The sequence below is a fragment of the Doryrhamphus excisus genome, chromosome 19, assembly GCF_030265055.1.
Source record: "Doryrhamphus excisus isolate RoL2022-K1 chromosome 19, RoL_Dexc_1.0, whole genome shotgun sequence".
In the NCBI taxonomy this organism is placed as follows: domain Eukaryota; kingdom Metazoa; phylum Chordata; class Actinopteri; order Syngnathiformes; family Syngnathidae; genus Doryrhamphus; species Doryrhamphus excisus.
Genome location: NC_080484.1, coordinates 1,314,413 through 1,330,406, shown reverse-complemented (window position 1 = coordinate 1,330,406; position 15,994 = coordinate 1,314,413). Strand labels below are relative to the sequence as shown.

At 34.4% G+C, this 15,994-nt stretch overlaps 1 protein-coding gene across 2 annotated transcripts in view; it reads right to left on the bottom strand.

The window, feature by feature from the left end:
• Positions 1–6,980: 6,980 nt before the first annotated feature.
• Positions 6,981–15,994, bottom strand: part of grin3ba (glutamate receptor, ionotropic, N-methyl-D-aspartate 3Ba) — a 171,461-nt gene continuing 162,447 nt past the window's right edge. For both annotated transcript variants that reach the window (XM_058056516.1, XM_058056517.1), the window contains exons 11-12: positions 13,399–13,466; positions 6,981–10,802 (exon numbers count right to left, since the gene is read on the bottom strand). In XM_058056516.1, the coding sequence (XP_057912499.1) occupies positions 9,833–10,802; positions 13,399–13,466 (1,038 nt within the window). In that variant the 3' untranslated portion in view covers positions 6,981–9,832. The remainder of the gene's footprint in view (positions 10,803–13,398; positions 13,467–15,994) is intronic.

Genomic DNA, 15,994 nt, shown 5'->3' with positions numbered 1-15,994 from the left:
AAGTTTTTGGCTATTTAAGTTGAAGGGAAATAACTCGAAGGCTACCGTTTAGGTGGCTAGCTCTGGAGTTTGCGAGTTAGCATGTGTCTCAAGACCCTGCAGTTGCGCAATATGTTATATTGTAATGATATATGTATATCATTTTAATATGAAAAAATCATTTGTCTACCCAACAACTATATGTGGTTTCTTAACTTTTTATTATTATTATTATATTTATTTATTACTGATTGATTGATTTTCTTTATTCTTGATTTGTTTATTTATTTTTCATCTTATTTTGTGCAGAGAAATAAAAATTAAGATATTTGAGAACAGTGGAATGTTTTATCAGAGCTCTTATTGTGGAAAATCGGAACCAAAGCACTGAAAAAGTTTGTATATTTTTCTGTTTTTAATAAATGCGTGTTTTTTTTTTTGGAAAACCTGATGCGGCTCTCAAAATGTCGCTCGGAAAAAAACCCAAAAACCACCAAGGTTGAAGACTGTGCCGCAAATCTGGGCTAATCTAAGATTATCGTTTTAGATGCGGTGGTTTTCGATTCAGACGTGCTTTTACGAGTTCGTACCCGGTGAGAGTCGAAGTCAAAGAGTCAAAGAGCCAAAGAGTCAAAGAGTCAAAGAGTCAAAGAGCCAAAGAGTCAAAGAACCAAAGAGTCAAAGAGTCAAAGAGTCAAAGAGTCAAAAAGACAAAGAGTCAAAGAGTCAAAAAGTCAAAGAGCCAAAGAGTCAAAGAGTCAAAGAGTCAAAGAGTCAAAGAGCCAAAGAGCCAAAGAGTCAAAGAGCCAAAGAGCCAAAGAGTCAAAGAGTCAAAAAGTCAAAGAGCCAAAGAGTCAAAGAGTCAAAAAGTCAAAGAGTCAAAGAGCCAAAGAGTCAAAGAGTCAAAAAGTCAAAGAGTCAAAGAGTCAAAGAGTCAAAAAGTCAAAGAGCCAAAGAGTCAAAGAGTCAAAAAGTCAAAGAGTCAAAGAGTCAAAGATTCAAAGAGTCAAAGAGTCAAAGAACCAAAGAGTCAAAGAGTCAAAGAGTCAAAGAGTCAAAGAGTCGAAGCTAAAGTTTGATGTGTGATGAAGCTTATTAATACGCGTGTACCAGGACCTTGGTACAAAATAAAATAATAAAAAAAAAATTCTACCATTTGGATACAACTGGTACCAGAACATAACCCTAACCCAGGGGTGGGCAAATATTTTGACTGGCGGGCCGCATTGAGTTAACAAAATTGTCCGCGGGGCCACAATATATATTTAACACATACACTATTTTATACTTATAATTTTCCTTGAATTATTTGTCTAATTTTTTTCTGTAAAAGTGCTATTTCACAGTTTTGTTTTTTTACTAAATAATGTTAAAAGTTGAAATACTTAGAAATCAACTGGCGGGCCGGATTCAAACGCTTGGCGGGCCGCATGTGGCCCCCGGGCCGCAGTTTGCCCACCCCTGCCCTAACCAGATCTACCCAATCTCCTGACTGTGAAGCTAACACGGAAACCACTCGGACACTGTCCATTTCCATTGAAAATTCCATAGACAACTAGATGGACTATTTTGGTATCCCAACCAAAGTCCTACCGACAAGATCTGCAGTGACGGTCCAAAGTCTGGATAAATGGAACGGGTGTCGGGGGGTGGAGTGGGGGGGGGGGGGGGGGCAAGTCTGGTGTAAAAACTGTCCCACAACCCTAACAGTACTAACCAAACTACTACTACTACTACTACAAACTACTGCGACTAACCAACCGTTTAACCCCGGTTCTGCAGCCCTCAAGCTAATAAAAGCTAACAGATTACATAGCAGGGGTGCGCAAACTATGGCCCGGGGGCCACATGCGGGCGGCTAAGCGTTTGAATCCGGCCCGCCAGTTGCGTCCAAAGTATTTCAACCTTTAATAAACATACTAGCAACATGACTTTGAAGTAGTCCAAGTCGTGTTTTAGTCAGGGATGTTCACATTATTTTATTTCGTGATTTGATCGGGGTCTGATGTGGTCTCAAGTGCTCCTGACACTTTTACGAATAAATTATTCCCGGTGGACTGTTCCAATTACAAACGTAAAACAGTTACCAGGTATCAAATATAGTATAGTCTGGACCCTGGACAGGTTTGTTAACTGAATGCGGCCCGCTAGTCAAAATCCCGGATTTTCGGTTTACAATCCGGGTCACCCCCAGAAACCGGTGGAACCGTCCCTGAACCAGCAAGACAAGAAATCCCAATGGACTTCCGGGAATACAATTAGCCTTTTCAGAACAGCCGAATGAATGAAACCCTTCAGGTTGTGTTGCAGTTAGCGCTAGTACTATGGTACTATGTACTATGGTACTATGGTACTATGGTACTATGGTACTATGGTACTTCAGTGTATTGACCACACGAACGCTCTTGTTTGTTTTAGGTCGAATTCCGAGGGAGTCCATATTTAGGGATGCGGGTGCCTCTGTGTTCTTTCCACTTCCTGGAGGAGTTATAATACTATATCATAAGTCATAATAATAATAATAATAATAATAATAATAATAATAATACCAGGGTGGCATCCCTGGTCGAGGAAGGGTGTGGTTAAAAAGGGCAGCTGCCATTTTGATCGATCTATCGCCATATCCTTTGATCCGTCTTGACACACACGGGAATCTTTTCCCAAGGGAATCTCTCCATGGATGTACACTAGCATGCTAATTATTTTAATACCAGCCCGGTTGGGATTTCTGTTTACCACGGGGGGGGTGGGGGGGGGGGGGGGTTCCTCCATTTTGTTACACCACAGCAACTCCACTTGGATTCACTTTGTCTACCATATCTTACTTATTGTGTGGAAATATGGGATAATAACTATAAAAGCAATCTTCACTGGCTAAATGTACTGCAAAAAAGGCCAGTAAGGATAATTCAGAGAACATACTAACTCCTTATTTGTAAAATCACAAATACTTAATTTTCAAACAGCAAAAATTTTTGGGGCGATAATATAATAATGATAATAATCATTATTATATTATTATTATATTTTTATTATATATATTTATTATTATATATTATATTATTATATTTATTATATTATTATATTTTTTATATTATTATATAATAATTATTATTATTATATTATTCATTAGCCTATTAGGCCTATTTTAATGAATGAATGAATGAAAAAATCAATAAAAATATCAAATTATTTAGAAATTATTAATTTTAAATAATTTGATATTTTTATTGATTTTTTTTATTGATTGAAAAAATCAATAAAAATATCAAATTATTTAGAAATTATTAATTTTAAATAATTTGATATTTTTATTGATTTTTTTTATTCATTCATTTTCTACTGCTTATCCTCACGAGGGTCGCTGGAGCCTATCCCAGCTGTTTTGGGGCGATATAGTAATGATAATAATCATTATTATATTATTCATTAGCCTATTAGGCCTATTTTAATGAATGAATGAATGAAAAAAATCAATAAAAATATCAAATTATTTAGAAATTATAAATAATTATAATAATTATATTATATATTATTATTATATTATAAATATATTATAAATAATAATTATAAATATTATTTAGAAATTTGATATTTTTATTGATTTTTTCATTCATTTATTCTTTTTCTACTGCTTATCCTCACAAGGGTTGCTGGAGCCTATCCCAGCCGTCTTGGGGCGATAGGCGGGGTACACCCTGGACTGGTGGCCAGCCAATCCCAGGGCACATATAGACAAACAACCATTCACACTCACATTCATACCTATGGACAATTTGGAGTTGCTAATTAAGCTAGCATGGTTTTTTTTTTTTTTTTTTACTTCTAAGGGCCAGTGGCGTCATTAGGCCTTTTTTAGAGGCCTAAAATATTCTTACACCCCCCCTAAATAATTTTATGTTTTTTATTGATTTTTTAACATTTTTTATTGACTTTTTTTGAGGATTTTTTTATTGATTTTTTTTATTGATTCATACTTATGGACAATTTGGAGCGCTAAAAATAAAAGATAAAGGATAGTAAAAAACAAAAAGCAACATTCCCAACTCCCATAAAAAAGAATGTTAGGTATACGCTACATACTGTACATATTGTACATATTGTACATACTGTACTATTGTACAATCTGTGTACTGCAGAATCCGTGCAACTCCAGAGCGACGTTTGTCACAGGAAAAAAAGGGAAAATACGAGATTAATGGCAAAGAGTTGCCAAGAGTTGGCCAAAACATTTCTACTTATTGTATGCAAATCCTCATCACGGTGCATTATGGGAATTATACTACAAAAAGTATTCCTATGTTGGGTGTTCATTTATGTATTAAAGACTATAGGAAAGTGACCCCACCCTCGCTAGAAACTCAATCTGTGTGATTGTGGTAGCGTTTGCCATTCCAATGATTCCTCTTTGGGTACGTTCGAGTCCCAACAACAACTGGCAACCTCAACATGGAGATAGATTTCTACCGGCTGTTCTGGGTGGAATAAAGAAGTCTTCCTGTCATCTGGTGGCTCGGTATGCGATGCAACCAGATGCAAGATGGGGCTCTAGCACGTATTAGCCTGCTTATTAGCCTGCTTATTAGCCTGCTTATTAGCCTGCTTTTGCCTTATTATATGACATTTCTCAGATATTTACTACTATATTTAGTACTACTACTACTATTACGGTGACTATTTTTTTGTCATATATACTATATGTACTATATAGGTGACTAGTAATATTTTTTTAAGTTGGAATTTTTGGAAAAGTTATAATATTATGGGAATAAAGTCATAATTACAAGAACATTTATTACAAGAAAGCTGAAAGAGTTTTAATTTTTACATGAATAATGGCAAAATATGAAAAAAAGTCATATTCTAATAATTTTACAAGAATAAAATAGTAATATTATGGGGATAAATAATGCCATTTTAGTAGCACATATTAAAAATATTTTTTTTTAAGTTGGAATTTTTGTTAAAGTTCTAATATTATGGGAATAAAGTCATAATTACAAGAACATTTATTAGAAGAAAGCTGAAAGAGTTTTTTTTACATGAATAATGGCAAAATATGAAGAAAAAAAATCATATTCTAACAATTTTACAAGAATAAAATAGTAATATTATGGGGATAAATAATGCCATTTTAGTAGCACATATTAAAAATATTTTTTTTTAAGTTGGAATTTTTGTTAAAGTTCTAATATTATGGGAATAAAGTCATAATTACAAGAACATTTATTAGAAGAAAGCTGAAAGAGTTTTTTACATGAATAATGGCAAAATATGAAGAAAAAAACTAATATTCTAATAATTTTACAAGAATAAAATAGTAATATTATGGGGATAAATAATGTCATTTTAGTAGCACATATTAAAAATATTTTTCTTTTTTTTTAAAGTTGGAATTTTTAGAAAAGTTCTAATATTATGGGAGTAAAGTCATAATTACAAGAACGTTTATCAGAAGAAAGCTGAAAGAGTTTGAATTTTTACATGAATAATGGCAAAATATGAAGAATAAAAAGTAATATATACAAGAATAAAATAGTTAAATAGTTGGAATGTTTAGAAAGGTTATAATATTATGGGAATAAAGTCATAATTACAATGACAATAAATGTCATTCAATGCAAATAACCGTAAAAAAATGACAACTGATGGGCTTATGGCGCCATCATGTGGTTGAAATATGTAATTGCACCCTCACGATTCATTAGGCTGGGGGTGGCCAAATGTTTTTCCCAGTTAAAAATGATAGATCTGATATATAATGATGTATAATATAATGATGATATATAATGATATATATATAAGGATATATCATCTTTGTGATACAGCGGAAAAATACATTTTTCGTTGCTTTTTAAAAAATGTTTTCCAAATATTAAACATTTCTTACTCATTTTTCTGTCAAAGTATTAGGGCTTTATTGCCATAATATTTTGACTTTATTCCCATAATATATATATATATAACTTTTTACAAAAATGACAACTTTGTTTTGATTCTTTCTCATAACATTACAACTGAAAAAAGTACATCGTTTTTCTTAAATATTCCAACTTCATGCTGATAAAAATCATTTTTGCCCATGATATTCTCATAAAATTTACTTTTTAAATTTCTTTCACTAAATATTTTTACTTTAAAATTACAGCTGTTTTTTGGCCGTTGCCCCCCCCCACCTTGTGAATTTTCTGCTCCTATTATTAAGACATTATTAAAAACTATAGTAATACTATATTATAATTTTTTCTGCTGTTTTTTTTTAAAAAAATAATCCTCATCAATTTTCTTCTCATAATATTATGACTTTTTTCCCAACCTAATTTTCCAAAATTTTTAATTTTATTTAGTTTGGTTCTCATATTTCGACTTCATTTTATTGCCATAATATTTTGACTTTATTCCCATAATATTAATAAACTTTGTTTTGATTCTTTCTCATAACATTACGACTGAAAAAAAGTACATAGTTTTTCTTAAATATTCCAACTTCATGCTACTAAAATTACATAATTTTTTGCCCATGATATTCTCATAAAATTGTGACTGTGGAATTTTACTTTTTAAAAAAAATTTTATGACTTTTTTTCACTCAATATTTTGACATTAAAATTACAGCTGTTTCTCGGCCGTTGCCCCCCCCCCCCCCAACTGTCATTCTTCTTGTGAATTTTCTGCTCCTATTATGAAGACATTATTAAAAACTATAGTAATACTATATTGTCATTTTTGCTGCTGTTTTTTTTGTCAAATATTTCACATTTTTGCTTAAATAATCCTCATAAATTTTCTTCTCATAATATTATGACTTTTTCCCCACCTAATTTTTCCAAAAATTATTGTTTTTAAATTTAGTTTGGTTCTCATATTTCGACTTCCAACATATTTTTGCTTTACTAGTTCAACTCTGTTATTCAAATGACATTATTTTTATAAAAGCGATACAGGTTTTGTATGGTGCTGGCATACCCAATAAAAAATCAACATTTCTCTTCCACTCCAAAATGAAATACCGTATAAACTTATATCCTATATATATATATATATAAATGCTTTATTTCAAAACATGAATTGGTCCATATCATAAAATCTCCATAAATGCTGTTACAGTTCCGTCTAATAGATGAAAAGTATTCTGCGTCTATATTTAGTAGCACAAGCTCTTCAGGGCGGGGAATTAAGACATTTGAAAATGTATTTTTTTGTATATATTTTTTTTAAATCAGGCTCCACATGGAAATATGAGAGCTGCGCTGAGATGTTTAAAAAGCCTCAAGTTGAGCGTCCCTTCCAGAGGATGTCCAGACAGACCTTTGACCTCGGACCGGCGTCCACACACGACATGGATGCAGGAGTGGCCGACATCTTTTTCTCCACACCGTTTAAAAATAGATTGTTTCATAAATGTCCTCACTTGCAGGCCTCCACAGCCGCGGGAAGAAGTGAAATGGCTCCCTCTAGTGGTGGAATTTCAAATTGCACAAGACCATATTCGACAGCCCCGGAAATATGGATAGTAGTTAGATTTTTTTCTTTTGGCGGACTGGCTAAAAAATATTAATAAATTATATATTACTACATTAAATATGGTATAATTAATTAAATACGGTAAAATTAAAAAAATCAAAAATAATTGTTTTTTACAAGCTTTTTTTTGGCGAATTTCACGTTATTCTTAATAAAATATCATTATACAGTTTTCTTTATTATTTACATATTCTTTTGATGGATTGGCTGGCAGTCTGCAAGTCACATGATTCAACTTGGGTTCATTTGAAATCCCCATTTGAATTAAGTGTTCAATTATGATTATTTAACTGATAAAAGGCTAATTCACACGCTTTAATTTTAAACGAAATGAATGAAAATAATGTGAAAAATAAATTATCGTTTAAATAAATTAAGCAATAAAATAAAAAAAAATATTTCTAACATAAAATTAACCAAGTATTATTGCAGTTCACTTGTGTGTAAATTAGTAAAACACTGGAACCTCGGTTAGCGTGTCGAATATTTATGTAACACTACTGTTAATGTACATTTCTGGTTAATGTACAAAATGATGCTTGTCTTGTCATGTTATTAATACACTGCGAGCGACCAACTGTGTTCTTTTTAATCACAAAAACGTCCTTAGCTTTTAACAAAAAAAGCTAGCTGGCTAACAACAGGAAGTTAGCTCCGTAGCCCGTCTATGATGTCATCACTCATCAGCGGTCGACTCTCAAAAATGTCGACACAAAACACGATCTTATCCTTTCAAATGTTTAAAACAATTCCTAGTGCATATAAACGGTGAATGAAATCGAAAAATGAACATTTAAGTGTACTTTTACCCTCTCTTGAAGACGTGATTCTTGATATGTGCTCTCAAAGCCCCGACATAGCAGCAAGACAACTAATGGACACATTTTCCTGTTTTGTTAATGAGTTATTTCTGGAATTCATTTCATTTCGGTTCAATTTAATCGTGTTTTCATCTTTCATCAAAATACTGGCACTTTAAACTTTTTTGGCTCAATTTTGGGTTACTGAGGTGAGAAACACTATCAAGTTCAAGAACTGACAAAACAGGAAAATGATGTCCGTGAGGTGTCTCGCTGCCATATTGTGCCTTTTTGAACATTCACGACATAGAACGCGTCTTCAATTAACGTAAAAAAATAACATTAAATATTCATTTATTACTTTCATTCATCATTTATATGAATTTGGACGTGATTACTGCATGTAATAAAATGAAAACGTGTTTTGTGTTAACATTTTTGACCGTCAACCTTTGATGACGTCACATGACACGTCATACCATGTTGTTATTAAGCTAGCTTTTGTTATTTAAGATTATTTAAGACGTTTTGGGATTTAAAAAAAAAGGTTGGACTCCCGCAGTGCATTAATAACGCTACATGACGTGATCATGTGATTATGTTTTTGGTTTACTGGAACGGATGACTTGGATTTACATTATTTTGTATGACTCAGCTAGCATCTGTTTGTTTGTTGGTTTATGATGCTAACCAAGTTTCCACTGCAAATCATTCATATTGAGTGAAATCGTGAAAATTAACTGTCGTGTCATCACATAAATTATGTTTCTTCCGGTTTTGTGTAAAAATAATTCATCATTGGTCATTAGTTAGTTGATAATTGGAACTGGCATGATTGTAGACCACCATCATGCACCCATTTGGGCATTGTCTGGAAATTGAAAGGAACATTTAAAGAGTATTTCTGCAGTGAAGTGTGCTCTTGTGTGTGCGTCTTTCAAGATGGTGGAAAATTTAGGCTTTTTAAAAACTATTTCAGATTGTAACCAGTTTATAAATACAGTATCTCACAAGTACTCCTTGCGTATCGGCAAATATTCCAGTATATCTTGGAAGGGGACATACAGTACTTGGACAATCATTTAAAGTATTCAGTGTACAGCTCGTATGGCGGCGTAGATTGGGTTAGCACACAGCCGGTATTGTCTAAACGTACACAAGGTACACGAGTGCTGCCGGGATTGGAGTAAAGAGGTGAAGTCCAGCGTGTACGGTGATATTGTGAAGCTAAAAGCAGTTTTTTTTCAAAGTAATAAGGAGTCCAAAAATACCCCCGAGGTGAACCTCAGTTCCCGACAAGTGCCGGCAGCACTCGTGCGGCCCCAGAACACACCACGCTTGCTACCGGGTCATGTTGCCAGATGTTTCGATCATAATTGCTGAGTGTTGACTTCTTTCCGATACTCCTGTACAAGCTGTACACTGACTACTTTTGTGCGATACTGTGATACTGTGATACTGTGATGAGGCTGAAGGTCATGGCTTCCCGCGGCCGTGTGACACAACTATAAGTTCAAGGTCAAAGTCGATCAAGTCCCGCCCCCTGCGTTTGACGGGTTGGCTTTTGTCCTCTCCAAAGTGTTAAGAACACGCGACAAGCTGGCCTTCTGGCGGTCCAGGCTCAAAGTGTTCCGTGGCGGGGCGCCCCCGGGGGCCAACTGGCCGAGGCGACTGCGCTCCAGACTGGCGGAGGCGCGCGACTGCACAGTCCTGTCCACCATCAGCGCGTCAACGGGGCGCAACTGAGCAACCCTCCCCCTGTCCAGGCTGTTGATTGTGTTCAATTGGGTGCTCCTCCCGAAATTAAGAGTCCCGGGGGCGCCAGCGGGCGGAGTGGTGCTCGTGGGATGGTTGTTAAGGGTCACGACCGGGCCGGGTCTGTCTCTGTCGGATTTGGGCTGAGCCGAGCTGCTTTTGTCGGTGCTGATTGTTTGGACCTGCTGCCGCTCCCGCTCCCTTTCCAGGCTGGTGTCCCGGCGCACCATGCCGCTGCGCTCCCTCTCCAAGCTGGTCTGGATCTCCGCTCTCCTGGCTAGAGCCTCCCTCAGTTGATTCCGGAAAGTTTCGATCTTCCCCTGGAGCTCCTGCAGCTCGCCTTCCCACAAGCTGGTCTGGGCGCCTCGACCCCCCAGCGGCGACAGCACCAACCCGGCGGACGCCAGCGCCGAGACCGGGCCCCCGTTGGCTTGGAGGCTGATCTGCGAGGGCGGAGTGAAGGCCCCCAGGCTGGGAAGACCCAAGCCGCCGAGGCCCAGCCCGGGACGCCCCACCATGCCGGGGCGCCCTCGCACCGAGGCGGTGTGGGTGCGCAAGCGGTAGCTGTGGAGCGTCTCCAGGTCAAAGTGCACCCGCTTCTCCTTGGGCTCGTGGGACGGCGAGGAGGAGCTGCCGCTGTCGGCCGCGGAGGAGGACGCGGGGAGCGACTTGGGGGGGGACGGAGGGGGCGGCTGGTGCTGCTTCCTGTGCAGGGTGCAGTTCTCCGAGATGCAGGAGGAGGTGCTGGAGGACGGAAAGCAAAAATGTTGACTCAGCCAATCAGAAAAAATCATTAAAAAAAATACCTAAAATCACCAATTTAGGATTCAATAATTAGCTAATTAATATAATTAAAAATATATTTCATTTGATATATTTAAATTAATATGATTAAAATGTATATTATATTAATTTTAAAACATAAAACATATTTTTTTTCATTTAAGAATCTAAATTATATTAATGTAAAAAATACATCTAAATAATTTTTTTTATTGTTAATATCATGAGGAGCACTTTTTGAAATAAAACTAATATATTAAAACTTATTGTTGCAGTAAAAACATATACTTACATTTTCAAATATTTTAAATCTAAATTGTAAAATAGAATGAACTTCAATTATTATTTAAATGTATAAATTTAGGTATTTTTTAAAAATAATAATGTATATAGAATATTTAAAACATATGAATGGAACTAAAAATATAATTAATATAATAATTATATTAAATTATATTAAATTATAATAATTAAAATTATAATTATAAAACTTTTTCCAAAAATTGTAGTATATTAGAATTTTTTTTGCTTTAATAGGAAAAAAACGAAAGAAACAACAAAGTAAAAAAAAATTAAAATATACTACTTTTATAATTATAATTGTAATTATTATAATTTAATATAATTATTATAATATTAATTATAATTTTTGTCCTATTCATATGTTTTAGATTGTTTTAAAAATAAATATTCTATATACATTATTATTTTAAAAAAATACCTAAATTTATACATTTAAATAATAATTGAAGTTCATTCTATTTTACAATTTAGATTTAAAATATTTGAAAATGTAAGTATATGTTTTTACTGCAACAATAAGTTTTAATATATTAGTTTTATTTCAAAAAGTGCTCCTCATGATATTAACAATAAAAAAAATTATTTAGATTTATTTTTTACATTCATATAATTTAGATTCTTAAATGAAAAAAAATGTTTTTACATGTTTTATGTTTTAAAATTAATATAATATACATTTTAATCATATTAATTTTTGTTAAATATATCAAATGAAATATATTTTTAATGATATTACTTAGCTAATTATTGAATCCTAAATTGGTGGTCTATTTTACAATTTAGATTTAAAATATATTATTAAATTATTAAATATATATATTATATTAATATATATTCCTCATGATATTAACAATAAAAAAATCCTTAGATTTATTTTTATATTAATATAATTTAGATTCTTAAATAAAAAAATAGTTTTTACATGTTTTATGTTTTAAAATTAATATAATATACATTTTAATCATATTAATTTTTGTTAAATATATCAAATGAAATATATTTTTAATGATATTACTTAGCTAATTATTGAATCCTAAATTGGTGGTCTATTTTACAATTTAGATTTAAAATATATTATTCAATTATTAAATATATATATTATATTAATATATATTCCTCATGATATTAACAATGAAAAAATTCCTTAGATTTATTTTTATATTAATATAATTTAGATTCTTAAATAAAAAAATAGTTTTTACATGTTTTATGTTTTAAAATTAATATAATATACATTTTAATCATATTAATTTTTATTAAATATATCAAATGAAATATATTTTTAATCATATTACTTAGCTAATTATTGAATCCTAAATTGGTGGTCTATTTTACAATTTAGATTTAAAATATATTATTAAATTATTAAATATATATATTATATTAATATATATTCCTCATGATATTAACAATAAAAAAATCCTTAGATTTATTTTTATATTAATATAATTTAGATTCTTAAATAAAAAATAGTTTTTACATGTTTTATGTTTTAAAATTAATATAATATACATTTTAATCATATTAATTTTTATTAAATATATCAAATGAAATATATTTTTAATCATATTACTTAGCTAATTATTGAATCCTAAATTGGTGGTCTATTTTACAATTTAGATTTAAAATATATTATTAAATTATTAAATATATATATTATATTAATATATATTCCTCATGATAGTAACAATAAAAAAATCATTAGATTTATTTTTATATTAATATAATTTAGATTCTTAAATAAAAAAATAGTTTTTACATGTTTTATGTTTTAAAATTAATATAATATACATTTTAATCATATTAATTTTTATTAAATATATCAAATGAAATATATTTTTAATCATATTACTTAGCTAATTATTGAATCCTAAATTGGTGGTCTATTTTACAATTTAGATTTAAAATATATTATTAAATTATTAAATATATATATTATATTAATATATATTCCTCATGATAGTAACAATAAAAAAATCATTAGATTTATTTTTATATTAATATAATTTAGATTCTTAAATAAAAAATATTTTTTACATGTTTTATGTTTTCTGGCAGTACTCAAACGTCATGTTTTTTTATTCGGTATGTTTACAAAACACGCTGATGTCGACATAATCTTGTCACAATATACTACTAATATGAATAACAATAATTATAAAAAACATATACAGTAATCATAATAATAATAAATAGTTCTAGCTAATAAATACACATGAAAATACAATAAATTTAAATAACTAATCTTCCTTACTTTTGCTCGAGGCCCGTCAGCTCCTTGCCTTCGTCTTCGTACGTCGTATGAAGAGCTCTGTGAATTTTCTGTAAGCAGACAAGAGCGAAGAATAACAAAAAAAATAATATTAATGTAACAGTAGAGCGTTGATTTCATCAGCTCCGAGGATGAATGTAGCGAGACAATTAATTATGAATTATGGAGAGCCCTCGCCTAAACGTGCTTTACATTTGAATCACATGATTGATTGAGATCATTCATCTTATTATCTCCGTGACGACGGGACCAGGAAGCTTAAGGCATAATTCCGCCTTAACGGGGGGGGGGGGGGGGGGGGGGGGGGCGTATGCACGTGCACACGCTCGCTAAAGTGGAACAGGAACAGGAACAGGAACAGGAGGATTATCCGCAGGGATGCCCGGCTTTGATAGCTGATTATGGGATGGATGCTGCGGGCTGCCCGGCGGGGGTTGCCCTTTTTGGGTGGAAAAAAAATGTAAAAAAAAAGTGAGGCTGCTCATTTGATAGTGAGGCATGCATGATTTTTCACTAGGTAGGACAGCTCTAGTCTACTTCATGCTCAAAACCCGGGTGGGACAGACATCAGTGAGACTAGATAGGACAGCTCAAGTCTACTTCATGCTCAAACACTATCATGTTTGAGCATGAAGTCAGACTAGAGCCAGTCAGACTAGATAGGACAGCTCTAGTCTACTTCATGCTCAAAGACCAGGTGAGACACACACCAGTCAGACGAGATAGGACAGCTCTAGTCTACTTCATGCTCAAAGACCATGTGGTACAGACATCAGTGAGACTAGATAGGACAGCTCAAGTCTACTTCATGCTCAAAACCCGGGTGGGACAGATTTCAGTGAGACTAGATAGAACAGCTCTAGTCTACTTCATGCTCAAACACCAGGTGGGACACACACCAGTCAGACTAGATAGGACAGCTCTAGTCTACTTCATGCTCAAAGACCAGGTGGGACACACACCACTCAGACTAGATAGGACAGCTCAAGTCGACTTCATGCTCAATGACCAGTCAGACTAGATAGGACAGCTCTAGTCTACCTTATGCTCAAAGACCAGGTGGGACACACACCAGTTAGACTAGATAGGACAGCTCTAGTCTACTTCATGCTCAATGACCAGTCAGACTAGATAGGACATCTCTAGTCTACTTCATGATCAAAGACCAGGTGAGACACACACCAGTCAGACTAGATAGGACAGCTCTAGTCTACTTCATGCTCAAAGACCAGGTGGGACACACACCAGTCAGACTAGACTAGACAGGACACCTCTAGTCGACTTCATGCTCAAAGACCAGGTTGGACACACACCAGTCAGACTAGGTAGGACAGCTCTAGTCTACTTCATGCTCAAAGACCAGGTGGGACACACCAGTCAGACTAGATAGGACAGCTCTAGTCTACTTCATATTCAAAGACCAGGTGGGACACACGCCAGTCAGACTAGATAGGACAGCTATAGTCTACTTCATGCTCAAAGACCAGATGAGACACACGCCAGTCAGACTAGGTAGGACAGCTCTAGTCTACTTCATGCTCAAAGACCAGGTGGGACACACGCCAGTCAGACTAGATAGGACAGCTCTAGTCTACTTCTTGCTCAAAGACCAGGTGGGACACAGGCCAGTCAGACTAGACTAGATAGGACAGCTCTAGTCTACTTCATGCTCAAAGACCAGGTGGGACACACGCCAGTCAGACTAGATAGGACAGCTCTAGTCTACTTCATGCTCAAAGACCAGGTCGGACACATGCCAGTCAGACAAGACTAGATAGGACAGCTCTAGTCTACTTCATATTCAAAGACCAGGTGGGACACACGCCAGTCAGACTAGATAGGACAGCTATAGTCTACTTCATGCTCAAAGACCAGATGAGACACACGCCAGTCAGACTAGGTAGGACAGCTCTAGTCTACTTCATGCTCAAAGACCAGGTGGGACACACGCCAGTCAGACTAGATAGGACAGCTCTAGTCTACTTCATGCTCAAAAATCAGGTGGGACACATGCCAGACAGACTAGATAGGACAGCTCTAGTCTACTTCATGCTCAAAAACCAGGTGGGACACACGCCAGTCAGACTAGACTAGATAGGACAGCTCTAGTCTATTCATGCTCAATGACCAGGTGGGACACACCAGTCAGACTAGATAGGACAGCTCTAGTCTACTTCATGTTTAAAGACCGGGTGAGACACACACCAGTCAGACTAGATAGGACAGCTCTAGTCTACTTCATGCTCAAAGACCACGTGGGACACATGCCAGTCAGACTAGATAGGACAGCTCAAGTCTATTCATGCTCAAAGACCACGTGGGACACATACAACAATCAACAATTACTAACAGGTGCGTGTAGGATGAAAAGTAAGACTGACGGAAAACAGGACAGACCAACACAGGAAGTACTACAAAATAAGAGCACCAAAGCAGGAACTAAGGGTTACGAAGTGAAACAAAAACTGTTACACAGGCAACTATGCAGATTATGACAAGTGATGATTATTTGTATCAGTTAGTACCCCCCAAATATGTATATTTAATGTAGTAATTATATGAAATAATATTTTTTACA